This window comes from Hibiscus syriacus, unplaced genomic scaffold (genome assembly GCF_006381635.1).
Source record: "Hibiscus syriacus cultivar Baekdansim isolate YM2019G1 unplaced genomic scaffold, ASM638163v2 tig00111191_pilon, whole genome shotgun sequence".
Classification (NCBI taxonomy): Eukaryota; Viridiplantae; Streptophyta; class Magnoliopsida; order Malvales; family Malvaceae; genus Hibiscus; species Hibiscus syriacus.
In genome coordinates, this window is record NW_024063010.1 from 2,641,068 (window position 1) to 2,655,868 (window position 14,801).

At 35.2% G+C, this 14,801-nt stretch overlaps 2 protein-coding genes, 1 long non-coding RNA gene, 1 other non-coding gene and 1 pseudogene across 4 annotated transcripts; 2 read left to right on the forward strand and 3 right to left on the reverse strand.

Moving 5' to 3' along the window:
• Positions 1–540: 540 nt before the first annotated feature.
• On the reverse strand, positions 541–624 carry TRNAL-CAA. Its single transcript has one exon. It is a non-coding gene; the product is annotated as a tRNA-Leu (tRNA).
• A 1,976-nt stretch (positions 625–2,600) lies between these two features.
• LOC120155385 lies at positions 2,601–4,237 on the forward strand. The gene is made up of 3 exons (XR_005518962.1): positions 2,601–2,613; positions 3,640–3,642; positions 4,083–4,237. It is a non-coding gene; the product is annotated as an uncharacterized LOC120155385 (long non-coding RNA).
• Positions 4,104–7,063, reverse strand: LOC120155384 (probable beta-1,3-galactosyltransferase 14). Its single transcript, XM_039166952.1, has 7 exons — positions 6,666–7,063; positions 6,310–6,462; positions 6,135–6,217; positions 5,928–6,027; positions 5,463–5,576; positions 4,785–4,927; positions 4,104–4,480 (listed from the first exon to the last, which is right to left on the reverse strand). The coding sequence occupies exons 1-7, from the start codon at positions 7,019–7,021 to the stop codon at positions 4,392–4,394; spliced, it is 1,038 nt and encodes a 345-aa protein (XP_039022883.1). The 5' UTR covers positions 7,022–7,063; the 3' UTR covers positions 4,104–4,391.
• A 1,622-nt stretch (positions 7,064–8,685) lies between these two features.
• LOC120155382 (protein DJ-1 homolog B-like) lies at positions 8,686–11,578 on the forward strand. The gene is made up of 8 exons (XM_039166947.1): positions 8,686–8,849; positions 8,928–9,128; positions 9,334–9,483; positions 9,610–9,792; positions 9,914–9,994; positions 10,581–10,781; positions 10,875–11,015; positions 11,220–11,578. The coding sequence occupies exons 1-8, from the start codon at positions 8,709–8,711 to the stop codon at positions 11,424–11,426; spliced, it is 1,305 nt and encodes a 434-aa protein (XP_039022878.1). The 5' UTR covers positions 8,686–8,708; the 3' UTR covers positions 11,427–11,578.
• Positions 11,579–11,705: 127 nt separating this feature from the next.
• On the reverse strand, positions 11,706–14,297 carry LOC120155414 (annotated as a pseudogene).
• Positions 14,298–14,801: the final 504 nt, after the last annotated feature.

A 14,801-nucleotide genomic window follows, 5' to 3' on the forward strand; every position in this document is an offset into this window, starting at 1 on the left:
GATCAAAGGAACCACGTCTGCAGGCTTTCCTTCATTTTTCGGGAAGCTTGTTTTCATCGTCTAACAATTGATCCTTCGACGGCTTCCGCGCACTTGATTGATTTTCACCTCCGACTTCCGCAGAGGAAATCTCCAGAGCCTGCTCAACTAGTACTGCTTCACTTTTGGTTTCAGCTCCAAGGTCAACAGTTACAACAGCTGGTAATTCTAGTGATCCTATCGGGGTCGTCATTTATGTCTTGGTTGAAGACGTCACAAAGTTACATATTGTCTTGAATAGAGACCACCACAATATACCAGCCTCAAATTCCTAGTAGATGCTGGTTCAATCACCTGGAACACACTAGGCAAAAAGAAGTGGGACTGGACTGGGATGGTTAAAGTTATAAGTAGTACAATGATCTCTCAAATAAATTTACAAAAAAAGGGTAGAAAATAAGGCTATATAGATTTTAATTCAAGGGAAGCCTCTTGGTATGGTTAAAGTTGTAGGGTCTTTACGGTTTTTTTTTTTTGGGGGGGATGAGGAAAATGCCTTTTTGTCAGAAGTGGGATTTGAACTCACCCCCTCTCACGAGGACCAGAACTTGAGTCTGGCGCCTTAGACCACTCGGCCATCCTGACTTCCGCTATACCTTAACACTTTTCGATATACCTTATCACTTTTCTTTATATAATCTTGTTGTATAGACACAATATCACTTCAACAAACGTTAAATTCATTAAAATTAAGATGACGAACTCCAGCTTCAGATATTTTTATTTTTTTAATATTTTCTATTTATATGTTCATAACTTTTCTTAGTTACTGATAATGTATATCTATAGATGCAATTGTTTGATTTAGGGATGGTAAGCTAATATAATTTAGTGGATTTCGTACCGTATTTGCTCTAATTGGGGTCGAATGGATATAAGTTTAGTGACTAGTGGGCGGACGTGGATATAAAAGGTCATACTCGCCTTAGTTAGAGAGAGTGTGATGGGTTTGAAGTCCCGCATCTATCCTCCCATTACTACCCACCATATAAATTTTGGACAATTATAAATTTAATTATTATAATTTCAGAGATTATTATGTAAATCTTAATATTTTATAGAACATCACTTGTAATTTAACCAAATGTTAGGTATAAACATTTTTAGAATTGAAGATTGTCATTTCACTTATCTCAAATTGGAGGGTATGAACGAATACAGACAAATACATGATGAGTGGTGGGTATCTAGTTAGGTAATGGGTTTGAGAATATACACGCGTGAGCGAGTGTGAATTTGAACATTTTACCCGTTGTGGGTGGTAGATACAAAAATATTATGTGGGGATGGGGATAGGAGAATGAATATCTGCTAGCTTGATTCTGAATTTTTTAAGAAAAATAACATTATTTTTAATCACTAAAATCACTTGATATAAATAAATATTTAGATATCTAACTTTTTATTTAATATTCAAAGTTCGCACATACGTGTCATTAAATATAATTTTATCATAAAATGATCACTTGAACTTTAGTGAACAACATAACTTCAACATTTCGAGCATCAACCTGCCCAGCCTTCTCTGTAGCTGTAACTGCATTGTCGAACCTGCAATACATCCATCATTAAATTTCCAACTCCGGTCCCAAATCCTTTGTCATCATATCCATCATCAACGTGCTTGGGCGTTGTGGGGTGCTCATCTTTCCAACATAATCGACCTCCGAATCTTTTTTTTACTAAAAAATAAATTTCTGGTTTCACTAAATCTTTTAAAATGACGTTTTCTTAAAAAAAACTAAAATTCTTTTAAAATAAAATTTTTGAGTATTCGACCTACCTAACTCAAAAGGTCGATGGCGACTCCGAAACATTTCTTTTACAAAATCGAGTTTTCACAAAATAAATTGAGACTCGTCGCATCGTCGAAAAGAATTATTGGAGTTGGATAAGCTTAAAAAGGAACCCACACGGCGAACACACTTCAATAATAGTGAAAGAAGAAAACGAAAATGTTGAACGTCTATGCATATGTAACATCTTCATAACATCTCTTTCATATCATATCCAGGTCGATATGTTGTTTCTTTTGGTGCTGCATTTTCGTCTGTGATTGGACTTTTGTTTGGTACGAAACACTTCCTCCAAAACATCTTCAATCACTTCATCGTGTAATTCATATCAGGGACGGACGTATGATTTTATGTTACGGAGGCAAACTTGAACTTACAAAATTTCAGGGGGCGAAAACATATTTTCAATAGAAAATACATAGAAAAAAATCTAAAATATATGATAATTTTAGATTTTTAGGGAGGCCGACCGCCCCTCCTAGATCCATCCCTGATTCATATCATATAAATTTTGATATTCATATGTTTATACCATGTTTATGTTATTTTTCTGGATAAAAATTATGTGCCTTGTTTGTTTTCGCTTCTGTTGCTCAATTCTTCATCTATTTAACATAATTTTAGTGCATTTTCAAATATTTGTATCATATATTCATGTTATGTTAGCTTTATTTTTCTGTATATTAATAATTTATTTCATGTAGATTTTGATATTTTGACGAATGTGTCATGTTAGTGTTATTTCTTTTTTGGTATTGGATCAAGTTTTATGTAATTTGTTATACAATTAAGTTTAGATGAGTAATTTATGTTTATACTATGTCTCAATTTATCGTCTATTTGGTATTGGATCAAATTTTGATTTCTCTCATCCAACGAGTTAATCTCAATCTTTGATTCCTCTCATCCAACGGTCCTAAATTTGTATAAAACTAAAGAGTTTTACCTTGTGTAAGTAGATCGTAACTAGATATATATATATATATATATATATATATATATATATATGCACATAATTGGCTAATTGCATATCCATAGTTGGCGCGAGACTGCCAATAGTTGGGCCGCAACAAGCTCGAGTGCTACGAGCATGCAATGGTCAAAAACGTACGCCTGTTTATTTAGTAATCATTTTTTGATTTTGGTTTTCTTCTATAAAATAGAATCATCAACCCTTTGATTCTCTTCTAGAAAAAGGATATATAGATAAAGTGACGTCACACTATTTGATGATATATTCAACGACGGATCTAAAAATATTTTTTTAGATTGGGCACATATATATATTATTATTAATAATAAAAAAATCGTACGGAGAAGACACGAATAAATTTTGGGGTTGACACTTTCAATAAAATGAACAACTAATATAAAAAAATTCAAATTCCAGGATAGGCACAATAAAATTTTAAGGTGAACACTTTCAATAAAATGAATAACTAGTATAAAGAAATTCGGATTCTAGAATGGGCACGTGCCCACCTGAGATGTACATGCATCCGTCAATGGATATATTTCTTGTTGCAGGCGAGAGAAATCATCGTACAAATAACACTTTCTGACGAGCACCTTGCGTTAACTTGCATGCTGCATTTCGAACCCTTTGCATGTCTTACGATTGAAAGAAAACAAAACAACTTTTGGATGTTCGATTATCAAATCATCCGATCGATAAGCTCATCGCGATCATATGTGGAGCGATGTTTATAAACGAGGGATATGGTTGTATTCAACCGAACGGTTTCATTTTCTTTCATCCATGGCTTACTTTGAGAAATACCTGACCGAGGTTGATGTTAAGAAGCAAGTGGCAATTCCGACCGACTTCGTCAAGCATCTACCCGATTACGAAGGGGGATATACAATGACTTTCCCGGTCCGTGATGTTTCGGGTAACATTTGGGAGAATTTCGGGTACTATATCAGAAGAGAAGGGGACGATTATGCCAAGCCGGTTTTTCAGAAAGATTGGCGTAAATACGTTCGAGACAAACGTCTCAGCCCAGGTGACAAAATTATCTTCCGAGTCGTACAGGATGGTGTCGATGGTGCTCCGATATACACACTTGCAGCACAAAAGAAGATCGAACTTTTCGGCTCGACCGTTGGTTGGACCGAAGAGTTTTAGTCATTTGATGTGCGTAGATTAGGTTCGATAAGCTTTTGTTGCTGCTGCTTATGTGTATTATGATCATGTATTTTGATCTTTAATGTTGTATTGTATTTGGTTACGTTAAACTTCATCAGTATCACTATCTGTAGCAGAGAACATTTTACAATAGGCAACAAAACCATGTGAACTGGCTTCTCGTTTTCGACCTTTAAAAATGGTAAAAAGAATGGTACCGTAAAAACATATCGGCGACATACATCGTCGGTAAAAAGAAGATTTGTATGTTACTGAAAACGTTTCTAGAAGAAAGAAATGGATTGGTATGATTGGAGGAGGGAAGTTAAGATGTGTACCATGGCAGCAAGATCAACTTGCAGAGTGAGCAGTTCTCTGAACACCTAGTCCAGATGAGAAAAATCGGTGTGAATTTAGACCCAAAAAAACTAATTATCGTCCGATGGCAACGTTGAACTATTTGAGCAGATTTCTTGCTGATGGAGTTCCAATAGCTTTGCCTCTGGATTACATAGCCCTACGAAACAAGAGTAACGTTAGAACACAACTTATATATAGATTCCGAAGCCATTGTTCTATGACGCAACCATTTTCAGCTTAAAGGATTCGAAAATTTTCCATCGATCAATGATCAAGTAGGTCCATATCGCCTACAATGTTGTATATCCGTGGATCACCTGGTGTACCGCCATAAGACTGATGGAAGAATACTATGAAAAATTGCGGCAATATAAACCATTTATGCCACGAAAATCCTCGGTGATCATTGGCCAGCCTAGAATGACTATTGGTACACCAGTTTGTATGGTTTAATTACCAACCTGAACATTTGGGGAGATCCCAGACAGCTATAGATGTCTGCGAACATGATGTCTCGCACAAATTCCGGTTATGCTCATGGTTTACATTCATCGCAAGCATCCATGCACCAATTGTAACATCTTCATTACTAAACATCCGAAAACTGCAATTTATACAAAATAGAAGAATTCATAAACAGATCAGATATCTGAAAAGTAACGAATACATCATTTAGTAACATTACCTCAACCAATGTTATGAAAAATGAGTAACAAATTGCAAAATAAATATTGGATTAAGCTTTCAGAATATTCAACTATTTTTAAAGAAAATCTACAATTTCCATTATACCCAACCCCTCACAACCTCCTCAATCACAACAAAGGAGAACGGAAAGATAAAAAGCTTGATCGTAATACACAAATTTTCGGTTATATTAGCTGCCTCGAGAAAGAAAAAAGCTGGTCATGATGCAACAGTTCAGGACAAGAGTTCAAACAATCGAGTAACATTTTAGACTAAGCGTGTTGAGTTCGAAAGAAGGATTGAGATTAGCCAATGTTTAGGGGGAAAACCTACATTGCCAGCACCTGAAACCCTGATACGAAAATAGAAAAGGAGGGGGACAAGAAACATATGAAAAGAGAAAAATGTTTGATAGAAAATTATGAGATTAGTTCTGAAATAATTAAGAATACCTGTTGTTCCGCAGAGCAACCAAACTTGCAACGACATCGGCAGAAAGAGCATATATAGGACCATAGGCATGAAGAAAGTACTCCGAACCTAATAGATGGGATAATGGCTCATACCTGCATAATTTAGCCACATCTAATCACTCTACAATATAAGAATATCTTTGCTAATATAAAGCCGATCCTTTTAGTGTTAGACAATGCTAAATCTTGTCTAAAATGATTAAACAGAAAACTGACATATCTCTTTAAAAAGAAATCTTCAAATCCTATCCTAAAAATGCATGTACGAGTAAAATGCAGAGGAAAGATAAAAACAGGAAAGGTATGTTGCAACATTATGTACTACACAAGGCAATCCCATTAAATGAGGAGAGACACTTACTCGAACCAAGAAGTAAAGAGACAGTCGAAATCTGTAGATATCTAAATCGTAGGGTAAAGCAGTAAATACTCGAAAATACTAACCATTTCAGCTTAGGATTGGTAAATATTGGGCCCTTTTTCATGCATCCAATGTAAGTCTGAGGGTGAGAACGTTCTTTCGCTATCAGAAGTGATAGTCGATCTGCAAATCGATAACAGGCCATTGTCAATTAACCACATAAACAGGTTATATGAAGGCAAAGAATATCACTGCAACACATGCATAAAAGAGTCAACTAATCAAGTCACCTGGCCTCAAATATATGTCATCATCAGCTTTGATATAAAAGTCGGAATCATAGAGTGCATAGGCAGCTTTAAAGAATGCTAACCTGAATCAGACATTCGAAAGTAAGGGATCTTCCTTCAAATGAAGAATATGAGTAATTCGATAACCGAAAAATTCGGAGAAAATCAAGCTCACGTTTTGTATGGGAGTTTACTGTATTCCTCCTCAATATCTAACAAAATGAAATCATCATATTCTGCTACTTCTTTTCCCAGCTCTTCCATCTTTGATTTATCATTTGTTCTACCAATTATAAACCTAAAAGCTAATCCTGTTGATTCTTCCAACCTGAAAACATAAATATAGAAAAAAGAATAAATTATATTTGTATTTAAAATATTGGGTTAATTAAAACATTATTCCTTCTTTCCATAATTTCGAAGAAAATTATAACTTTGCTTTACTAAACAGAGCTTAATTGTTCTAAAATTCAAGCTGAAGATTTAATTCCACTTGAAAATAAATTACAGAAAAAGAAGAAGATTACATACCGTTGAAGGCCTTTGCGATCCGAAGGCATCCAAGTCTTCCTCAACGACCGTCTCCGACCAGCTGAACGGAAACCGGTTTGGATCCCAACAAATCCCATAACGTTATGCCTTCGGAACCCATTATCAGCATCTCCAGCATCAGCACCGCCTTTATCCACGTTCCCGGGTCGATCCCAAAGGACCCGGACGGTTCTTAGGTCAGATAGACAACGGTGGCCGCACCCACTGGTGGAAATTAAAGTGTAGAGGGCGAAGAGAAAAGAGAGGACGGACAAGACGATGAGGAGCGTTGTTCTGGTGAGGCGCTTGGCCGGCGGCGAAAGGCGGGAGCGGAAGAATTTGGGGGATGATGGCATAACTGTAAATTTGATTTGATCTGCGGGCTAAGTATATAATTAAACTGGTTCAAGTTTAGATAAATTAAGATGAAGATTTTGGATTTGAGTTTAAGATTAGTTTAGGCTATAATTTGATTTAGGTTTTTAATTATAATTAATCTAGAATTAGATTATATTAGATTAATTGGAGGAATTTGTGTATTTTTTATGTTATAACAGAAAGGATGATGTGGCTTTCATTTAGACGATCATGACTGAATCTTAATTATATAAAATATTGTAGGTTAGTGTACTGAACGTTCAACGAACCGTTCATGAATCGTGCAGCGAGAAGTTTGTTTTATTAAATGAACGAACATGAACAAGATTTTGTGTTCGTTTAATTAAATGAACGAACACGAACAAAGGGCTCGTTCGTTCATTTACGTTCGTGAACATTCGATTATATGTTCGTTCATTTATGTTCGTTCATTTATGTTAATTTATGTTCGAACAGATGGTAAGTTGAATATGTTACGATGATTATTAAAGTTGTTTGGATTTTAAGAAGATTGTTTTGTTGAACAAATTAACTTTAAGACTTTATTATGTTCATATAGGTTATTTATGATTTATGTATGTTTTTTTTCGTATTTGAACAAATTAACTTTAAAGTTGCAGGTTATATTAATGAATTTTAAGTTGTTATTCTTGTTGTTTACTTTTTTTTACATTAATTTGTTGTGTTCGAATAAGTTTGTTTTTGTATTTGTGTTGTTCGTTTATGTTCATTTATTATGTTCGTTCGTTTGTGTTCGTTTACATTCGTTTATGTTCGTTTATCATTTAAATGAACGAACATGAACAAACTATATTCCTTAATGAACGATCATGAACAAAAAAAAATTGTTCGTTTATGTTCATTTATTTATTAAATGAACGAACATGAATATACCTCCGTTCGTGTGCGTTCTGTTCGTTTACAGGCGTAAGTTTGAGTGTATATATAATATTTGTTGATTTATAAGTGAATTTATTAAAGAAAATAGATAATCGATTTTTTATATAACAGCATATGAACATATAATATGAAATATAAATTCTCAAAAATTAATTTTCATATAAATTCCAAGTGTGAAAAAGCATTCCACCATCCAATAATACTTGCATGTGAAAGAAAGAATCAATGATTATATAAAAGAAAGTAACAATAAAAAAGGGTTAAATGTACAAATGGTCCCTATAAGGTACTATTTCGTTTAATATATAAATTAATAAAAATTACAAAACGATCCATCAACTATAAAATATTTCTTTATTGAATTTTATGATTATTAAAAATAACAAAATAATCATTTTACTATTCTTATGTTTTAAATTTGTTATTTTCATTACAAATTTTATGATCGTTTAAGCTGAATATTAACATCGTGATATGATAAAATTTAATTTCAAAATAGTATTTGGTAGATCGAACATCTGTTTATATGATACCATTAAGTGAACCTTTGTTATTGAGTGAGCGCTTGAATACAATGATATACTAATAGATATAATTAAAATATAATTTAATTAACAATCATTAAAGAGGTGGCAAAATCAAAACCGTTAATCTTAACTATCGAATCCATTGCCGCCATATCCGAGCGCTACTGAAATCTAGCCCCTTCCCAGAAAGGGAGCCGAGTCGATCCATCTAGAAAAAAACTGACAGATCCGAAAAAAAATGGGATTATTACAAATACGCCACTTGGCTCATCAATATATTCCTTTAGCTCCTAAGCTTCACCATTTCCGTTTCTCTCTTCTCAAATCCCATAGTTTCTCCTGCTCTGTCTCAGTTCCTCCGAACACTATGGCTAAACAAGTAATTATAAAATATGAATGATAATTATTTTTTTACTTTTAAAGTTGTGATTTTGAGTTTGATTTTTCGATTGTTCAGGTTTTGGTACCGATTGCGAACGGTACGGAACCGATGGAAGCGGTGATCACGATCGACGTGTTGAGGAGATCGGGGGCTGACGTCACGGTGGCTTCCGTCGAGAAAGATATTCGTGTTGATGCTTGTCACGGTGTAAAAATTGTCGCTGATGCTCTCGTCTCTGATTGTAAGGATACTGTTTTCGATCTCATCGCGCTTCCTGTAAGTATATTATTCCGCTTTTTTCATCCTTTTCTTCTTCAGGTTTTACTTTTTTGGTATTGACTGCAAAATGCATATGTATGAAAATTTAAAACAGTAATTGGTTTAAATTTGAAAATTTAGACTTCTTTTTTGGTTAATTATTGTTTTTTTATTACTTTTGGAAGTAAACTAATAATTAATTGATATATGTTTTTTGATTTAGGGAGGCATGCCTGGTGGTACCAACCTTAAAGATTGTGGAGTTCTTGAAAGTCTTGTGAAAAAGCAGGCTGCAGATGGGCGGCTGTATGCTGCTGTGTGTGCTTCACCTGCAGTTGCGCTTGGTTCGTGGGGTCTGTTGAAGGGACTGAAAGTGAGTACCAAATGTTAAATTGTTTAGCTATGTTATTTCAGAGATCATGTTATTTGCTTTGTTGCATGCTTTTGTTTGACATAATGTTGTGTGATTGAACTCGGAATTCATGATTGCTTCTGGCAGGCTACTTGTTACCCAGCATTTATGGAGCAATTGAAATCATGTGCAACAGCCGTTGAATCAAGAGTTCAGCAGGATGGCAAAGTTGTGACAAGTCGTGGGCCTGGCACTACAATGGAGTTTGCTGTAACACTGATCGAGCAATTGTATGGGAAAGATAAAGCTGATGAAGTTTCTGGGCCATTGGTATGTGCACTACTACGTACTACAGTCGTTATTTGTGCATTCCTTTTGAAGCCATCAGGCTAATTGGAAGCTTCCAATTAATGATACCACTATTTGCTGAAGTGGAATTGATTATCTTCAGGTGATGCGTCCTAACCATGGTGACGAGTATTCAATAACTGAGCTGAATCCTGTGGAATGGAAATACAATGATGTTCCCCAGGTGAGGTTTTGGTGCTGTTATTGTTTACATCTTATCAAATTTTGTATGATATTGGATGTATTGGTCTTCGTTCTGAAGTATTTCTATGTGTATATTCTATTGATCTTCATTCTGATGTGGGCCTATGTGTATATTCTTTGTGGTTAATGCCAGATTTTTTTCCTCCAATACTCTAATTATGATACTCAAATAGAATTCCAATTCTTGATTCTAAAGAGTTTCAATGACGAGAAGAATTACTAGTTAGTGAAGTTTAGAAAGAACGGTGTAATGAGAGCTGACTTTCATCTGTCAATCTCTGCAATTCTATTTTCTTCTTTGATTCATAAAGTATCATTTAAGCTCTGAAACATGCAAGAGCACTTGCTCTCCAATATTGGATGCTTTTCCTGTTTGTAATCTAGCGTGCCGACGTATGGTGTGCCCTTTAATGCAGATTCTATGCAGTTAGTTGCCTAGTTCATTCAGATACTCATTTCCAACTTTGAAGTGTTTTGACATTCAAAATTGTCTTCCTTTCAGTACTATTATTCCAAAATTTGGGGTTCTTTTCTTTACTAAAGGTTCTGTTTCATTAAAATTTCAGATTATAGTACCAATCGCTGATGGCTCAGAAGAAATGGAAGCCGTTATGATCATCGACATTCTGCGTCGTGCTAAGGCAAATGTCGTGGTGGCCTCTGTTGGAAACAATCTTGAAATTCTTGCTTCTAGAAAAGTCAAACTAGTGGCAGATATGCTTCTTGATGAAGCTGCTAAGCTGTCATATGACCTTATAGTCTTGCCAGTATGTAGGATTTCTTTCATGCTCCATGCTCTCTGATTCTGCTAACTTTCTTTCTCCATGATATATTTTAAACTTGGTCCTTCATGTTTTCAGGGAGGTCTTGGCGGGGCCCAAGCATTTGCCAACTCTGATAAGCTGGTGAACTTGCTAAAGAACCAAGCAGAATCAAACAAACCCTACGGGGCTATATGTGCATCTCCAGCTTTGGTCTTGGAGCCCCATGGTTTACTTAAGGTATAATCTTTGATAATGTTAACGTTTTGTTGTTTTGATTATATAAAATTTACATGCTAAGAAAACTTGTTTCATGTTTAAAAATCGAGATACTTCATAGTCTGATTAAGCAATTCTAGTACTTTGATACCTAAGAACTTATAACTAGGCGATTGAGCATCGACATCTCTGGATGTTTAACAGTGGTATTCTGATATTGCCCAGGGCAAGAAGGCCACGGCTTTCCCTGCAATGTGCAACAAGCTGTCGGATCAGAGTTTCATTGACAACAGAGTTGTGGTGGATGGAAACCTGATTACAAGCAGGGGGCCTGGAACTTCCATGGAGTTTGCACTTGGAATCGTGGAGAAGTTTTTCGGACGCCCTAAAGCCTTAGAGCTAGCCAAAGTACTGCTTTTCGTATGCCAGTAGATCAGCCAGTACTGATGTTTGTCCCCGTCCTTGTTACCCTAGAACATGCCATGAGATGATAGTAAAGTGAGTTTGCATTTGAATTCGGATCACTTTGCAGTTTTATGTACAATATTATGTTCATTGTTGATAAATAAACGAGTCTTGGAACAGCTGAGAGCAACATGAACACTCTGGTTCAAATGTGATGCTATCCTTACCAAATAATAGTGGTAACATTATTAATATTTTACTGATGACTAATGTCTTGAACACACATAAGAATAGGGCTAGTGCAGCTTAGTACACATTTCTGAAACTTTTAGCATAGAAACCATCTGGGAATTCCAAAAGTGGTGAACGAACCACCTCCCCTCCCTTCATTTTTGTCATCCTGTAAATAGATTAAGCCAGCCAGTAAAACCATCTTAGATTAAGCCTAGTTCGAAACATACCTGAATTTGGTGACCCAGACGTGTATATAGACAGCCAGTAGAACCTTGCTGAACTCTGTACCAGCGCATGGCCTATTCCCTCCTCCACATGGTATGAAGTGCTTTCTCCTTGTGTTGCTTCCAATGTTTTTTTATCGTTTCAAACAATCAATTCAATAGCTTTTTGAATAAGATAATGAGATATTAATTGAATGATCATTACCTTCCATCTTGAAGGGTTGAAGGTAAGAGGATTTTCGTATGTATCAGAGTTAAGATGTTGAGATAAGGAATTAACCAAGAGGATCCAACCTTTAGTTATTGTATATCCTGCAATTTTAGTTATTATTATGAAAAAGGATGTATGCATCCACGCATGTATGTATGTATGTATGTGTTTGCTATTATGAGTTACCATTAACGTGACTGTCAGCTATGACTTTTTTCAGCATCCCTGGAAGGACATTTACCAACCTAAGTGTTTCATTAATGACCTGTAAAATATAAAGAAAATTATCATAAACAAATGTCGATCTCTGCACTATTCGATCTAGATTTGTTGAACGTAATCAAACTCACGTAATGAGTGAAAGTCATGGATTTGTAATCCTCCCATACAATTCCAGAACTGGCATCTTGTCTCTTATTGAGAATTTCCTCGTGCTCCTCCTGCAGGATAGCAAATACACACTCTCAAGTATCGATTTAATGTAAAACAGTAAGAAACAAGCGCACATGAACAAGCAGTTAATTGCTGCAAAATGCAGGGGTTGTCGAGCAGATAGAGAGTGGCCAAAGCGATAGCGGGCGAGATGGTCTCAACAGTAGCCAGGGTTAACCCAAACAGAAGGGCACGAATTCTTTCGTCAGATATGCTTCTTTTCCAATGTCTCCCACTATTTGGTCAAGAAAGTCTCCATTTTTATTGTAACCTTCAGCATAGTTACTGCGACCGTACCACTCCATCCTCTCTTCTACCAACCTTCTCGACAGCTTTAATGCTTTTCTCTTCTTCTGCATGTGTAAAGAGTAGTCTTTATGCTTGAACGCGTGTTCGTTTTTTTATTTTTGAAGTCATTCATATTGGGTTCGGTTCGTTTAGATTTCTAATATCGTGTTTGTATTCATTTATTTAAGGTGTTTGTATTTAATTCATTTAGTGTTGGTGAACATATTCATTTAATATCTGCGGAGATATTTGATTGACGTTCATTTATTTCTCAGTCAAGAAAAATGATGAAATTAGGAGACCAATTCTTGAACTCTTTAAACTTTACAGTTTGAACTCCAAAGTTCAAACTGTATTTATTTAGTCTACGCCTTCGTCGATATTTAAAATGTAAAAAAATATAAGGAAAATGAGAACCATATAAATGAGTTTATAAATAAACGAGCTTTCAAACGAGTTTATTAGTGAACATGAGAGAACCAAATAGACAAATACATCTACGTTTGTGTTCGTTCATTTATTAAAATGATGCTATAGTTTATATATATATGCAATTAAATTTAATATTTATGTGAAAAATTATTTTTCAAAACTTTCAATCAACGGTTGGTTTTTAACTGTAGCAGTCCCGGGGAAATATAAGGGAAACGTCATAACTCCTCGCTAACATGTTTAAATCTTCACCTAGATTTTCTTCTGGTCTATGACTCCAGTATCTGTGAGGCCAAACCAAATAACATCTGCAAATACTCCAACCATGAATAAAAATCATACATACATTATACATACATACATGCATGCATGCATGCATAATGGGAATATGGAATCACCATCATCTGGTTATATATACTAGAATTGCTTACGGGTACAGTGCGACGTTTTACATCAAACTCCGGCTGTTTGGTCCACTCATGCAATCCATTGCTTATTACATCCTCAAACTCAGACAACAGGTTACGTTTGAGAGGCTCAATTCCGAAGTGACTGAGAGCGGAGCGCCTTAGGTACCTGTGAAAGGAGCCACCTAAATTATTCATGCTGTCTTCGTGAACCATCTGCGTGAAGGAATCCATGTTATAGAGCTCGATGAGCTTCCCCTCTTGTTGCAGTACCAAGTAGTTGAAATTGGCATCCGACGATACCGCCACCGGCTATGCTCGTCTTGAACAACGGACCGTACCTAAAACCATATGAAAATGGGCTACATAACTAGTTTCTTGAAATGTATATATATAGTTGAGTAATGTTAATTTAAGGGTTGTTTTGTCACCTTTTATGTCTTTCATCAAGGAAAGGATGGATGTCAATGGATTTGGAAGTGACAAAAAGGCTAGCCGTCTCTCCTATAAGTGGGAATCCCATGGAACCTGGAGGGAGTGTGCCCTTACATTTAGGGTTCCTCCACCTATGAATCCAGTTGCCCACACTTACACCAATGAAGGAGATGACGAAAAGCCAAACAAACCATATCTCCATTATTGCATGAATCATCAAAGGAGAAATTTGTACTTTGAATATAACTCACTTTCTTTATTTCACTCAATTGTATTTATCGGCAAAACTGACTTGGTTAAATTTGTGGTGGAGTACTTGAACTTATTCATTTTTCTCTGATTTGATTCACTACAAGAAAACGTATTTCAGTTATGCTAAGAATGATAGTTATAAGTATTAAATTTAGTCATTGAATATCACATTGACAATTTTTGACTTGTCATATATCGTCATTAATAACTTTGTCACTATTATATTAGTGACAACTTTAATGAATTTTATCACAATTCTTTATGTTTTTTATGACTATGTTTTTTTGACTCATAAAGATTTATAACAATGATGATATTATTGTCGACATATATTTTATCACAACTATGTAACTAAATAGATTAATTAAAATTTAAACGTCAAGTATGATTTTGAAAAAATAATTGTTAAATGATCAAGATAGAAACTACTCAATAAGTGGGTATTATTTAACAAAAAAACCCCTATTAAATATTTTTTTGGAATAGC